Here is a 3,175-nt window from a genome sequence, read left to right as displayed (position 1 = left end):
TTTCTTTTTACCTTGTATAATTTCTTTTAATGTTGTAAAACAGTTCCTCAAGCAACAAAAAACAAATAAACAAACAAACAAATAGTTCTTCTGTCACCAGCATCTGTCTTTTTTCCTTTCTTTCTCTTAAAGTGAAAAAGATATATAGAAAATAATGTTAAATACAATCTTTAAGCACAGACCCTCTAACGTTATAGCTTTACCTTTGATTGTTCCTGGCCCTGCTGACACTGGAGACTCCTTCCATAAATGTTAAATGAATGTCTTCCCAGAGGAAAAATCCATCACATGGACAACTTTAACTTTCCTTCTGAAGTAAAAGAATGTTTTTAATGGTATTTTATTCCCGAGTGTTTTGATACATCACATGTCCATATTGTGGTCATTTTTTATTTCGGGGGCGGTGCTGCACATGACGTCACGTGACATCACCCGAATACCCGTGAAGAAGTTCTCCTCATTGTTCTGAGTGTTTTGCTATGTCACATGTTAATAATGTGGAAAGTTTTTTGATTTTGCATATATTGGGGCAGGGCTGCGAAAGAACCAAAAGGCCGGTCGGTGCACCAATTTAAACCTTTGTCCAGAGTACCCTAATGAAGCTGGTCATGTTTGGTGTAGATACATCGACGGCCTGGCACGTTATAAACCTCTAAATTTTATAATGGGTGTCTGTGGCAAAAAAAGGCCACTTTGAGACCCGGTACCGTGAGTATCTGTGTGTGTGTGTGTGTGTGTGTGTGTGTGTGTGTGTGTGTGTGTGTGTGTGTGTGTGTGTGTGCGTGCAATAGGGTAAAGGCTAATATTTGCTGATTCGAATATAAGCGGAAACATCCCGTTGACAATAAAGTAGACTAAACAAACCTATCTGTGTGTGTTTGCAGGTGTCTTAAGCCTGTAGTCAATCCAGCGTTTCATTTCCTTCCCACATACTTTACTCGCTCTAATAGCTTTGCTCCTTGTACGGCGCTCATGCCAAAGCCATGAAACTTTGTTCTGTGTGCATTGGCACTAGCAGGCTCGTGTTTGATGCTTCACTACAGTAGATTTGTAGTAGGAGGCAGGGACATTGCAGTTTGTGACTGTATCCCAAAATAAGTAAACAAAATAATAAAATATATGGAGATACATGGAGACATTGGTGCAAACGTTGGTGTAACTCCAAAATTTTACGTGCATTACATTCTGTTAAAAGATGTGTAAATGTTTCTGTAAGGAGTCTCAAGTGTCGGTGCTTTCATTGACCCTTTGGCATTGATTTATGTCACAAGAAGTAAGTTCTTTGTCTTATTTCTCTTTCAATAGAGAGAAGATAAAGAAACGTCTGTTTCAAACCGAAACGATCTCAATTCACGAATGTTCCATGACACTAAATGTAACTATAAATGGACAAAAAAAATGTTTTTATGTTCTTAAATAAAAGTATAGCCTTTCTTATTGTCAGTTAATTTTCATCTGGCTATCAAAAAGTCACCCGATATAAAGACCTCCCATAGAATGAAGGTAATAGATGCATGTGTCCAGCAGAGGGCGATCTAATCATTCAGTGGATAAGTGACTTAATAGACTTTTGTTTTTTTTCTTAAATCATGCCAGTAAAACAATCCTTTCAATTCTGACACACAGCCAGGTAAATTTTTTTCATTCTTGCATGTATAAAAATGCAGCCTATAAAAAGTGTCTCTATGGTCACCAGCGGGTTCTCCAACAGGTTCCCCAGCAGGTCCTCCTGCAGGTTCACAGCAAACTCTCTGAGACAAACTTGTCCCACTTCCTTAGCAAGGCTGAAATGGCTTTTTCCTTCACAGTGGGAGGCAAGGAGCTGTACCTGAAACCAAACCAAACAAAAGATCAGATCAGCAAACATCCTGTGTGAAGAATGTTCTAAGACTGTGGGATGTGTTTTATTTGAAAAGGCTGAAATTCACGTGTAGACAGTGAAGCTTTTCTGAAAGAAGGAGAAAATAGGAATACATCTACTTTAATTATGACTTGGTATGAATTTTAATGTAAATTTGTGCAAGATTCGTTTGTTAATGACAAAAACACTTCAGCCATCTTCCAATTTTACTTAAGATTGTTAGATAAAGAGGAACCATCACATCCAGGTTCCATTTCATAACTGATCTGAAACCTACACGTAAAACTAAAATCATATTCCGATCATCTTATAGATGCATCTGAAGCTAAAGAGTTTATAACGCACGGTTTACGGTTTTAAGCATCGAAGCCAGCGTTGGAACGTAATTTAAACAATATAACAGCTGTATATAAAAGGTTTGGATAAGATACACGGATCGTGTTGTATAATTGAAAACTCGTGATGATTAAAAAAAGAAGCAGCATTGAAAAGTGAAGGATTTTTGGGATCTGTGACGCACACAAATCTTGCGGAGTGATCCGTTACCTTAGAGAGTTTAACACGAGCTCTTTCAGTGTAGCTAAATTCGATTTCATTCCTCCTAAGCCCATGAAAGCCTTGTAGAAGTCGTACGAGAGACCGGACGCTCCGAACAGAGCCGGGTCGTCGGAGCTGATCACCATGGGATGGCCCTCTGCCATCAGCACGGCCGCGGGATGGTTCCGGAGGTCTGACACCAGCTTTAGGACCTGAGCAAAGTGGCAGAATTTCATTTGAAGACATTTGACCTGCATGGACAGCCCGTGACTCATGGGACTGCTGTGGATGAAGCCGCATGGAGACTCGAATTTGTGTCGGTCAAATTTGTGCTCGAGTCTTCATCAGTGATCATTTGAAGACTTTGACAGAAAGGAATTAGTGTTAAGTCTGTAACGAACGCAGAAATGACTCTGACCTGTTAGTTTCTCAGGAGCTCTTGGTTACACAATTATGCTGGTCTATTTATTTATTTATTATTTATCTATATGACATTATTTCTTGTCCAGTGTCACCCAAATGAGGATGAGGTTCACTTCTGAGTTTGGTTCCTCTCAAGGGTCCTTTATCATGTCATCTCAGGGAGTTATTCCTTACCATCATCACCTCAGGCTTGATCATTAGTGATAAAATCATTCATTCATTCATACACCCTGGACGGAGTGCCAACCCATCACAGGGCACACACTCTCATTCACTCACACACACACACACACACTACGGACAATTTTACAGAGATGCCAATCAACCTACCATGCATGTCTTTGGACCGGGGGA

General features: G+C 39.8%; 1 protein-coding gene across 1 annotated transcript; it reads right to left on the bottom strand.

Moving 5' to 3' along the window:
- Nucleotides 1-201: 201 nt before the first annotated feature.
- On the bottom strand, nucleotides 202-2,858 carry LOC113635762 (adenosine deaminase 2-A-like). The gene is made up of 2 exons (XM_027135394.2): nucleotides 2,408-2,858; nucleotides 202-1,828 (listed from the first exon to the last, which is right to left on the bottom strand). Exons 1-2 carry the CDS (start codon nucleotides 2,671-2,673, stop codon nucleotides 1,738-1,740), a joined length of 357 nt encoding a protein of 118 aa, XP_026991195.1. The 5' UTR covers nucleotides 2,674-2,858; the 3' UTR covers nucleotides 202-1,737.
- Nucleotides 2,859-3,175: the final 317 nt, after the last annotated feature.

Source organism: Tachysurus fulvidraco, chromosome 17 (genome assembly GCF_022655615.1).
Source record: "Tachysurus fulvidraco isolate hzauxx_2018 chromosome 17, HZAU_PFXX_2.0, whole genome shotgun sequence".
In the NCBI taxonomy this organism is placed as follows: Eukaryota; Metazoa; Chordata; class Actinopteri; order Siluriformes; family Bagridae; genus Tachysurus; species Tachysurus fulvidraco.
The sequence above is the reverse complement of the archived record's forward strand: the minus strand, read 5'-3'. Positions and strand labels throughout refer to the sequence as shown.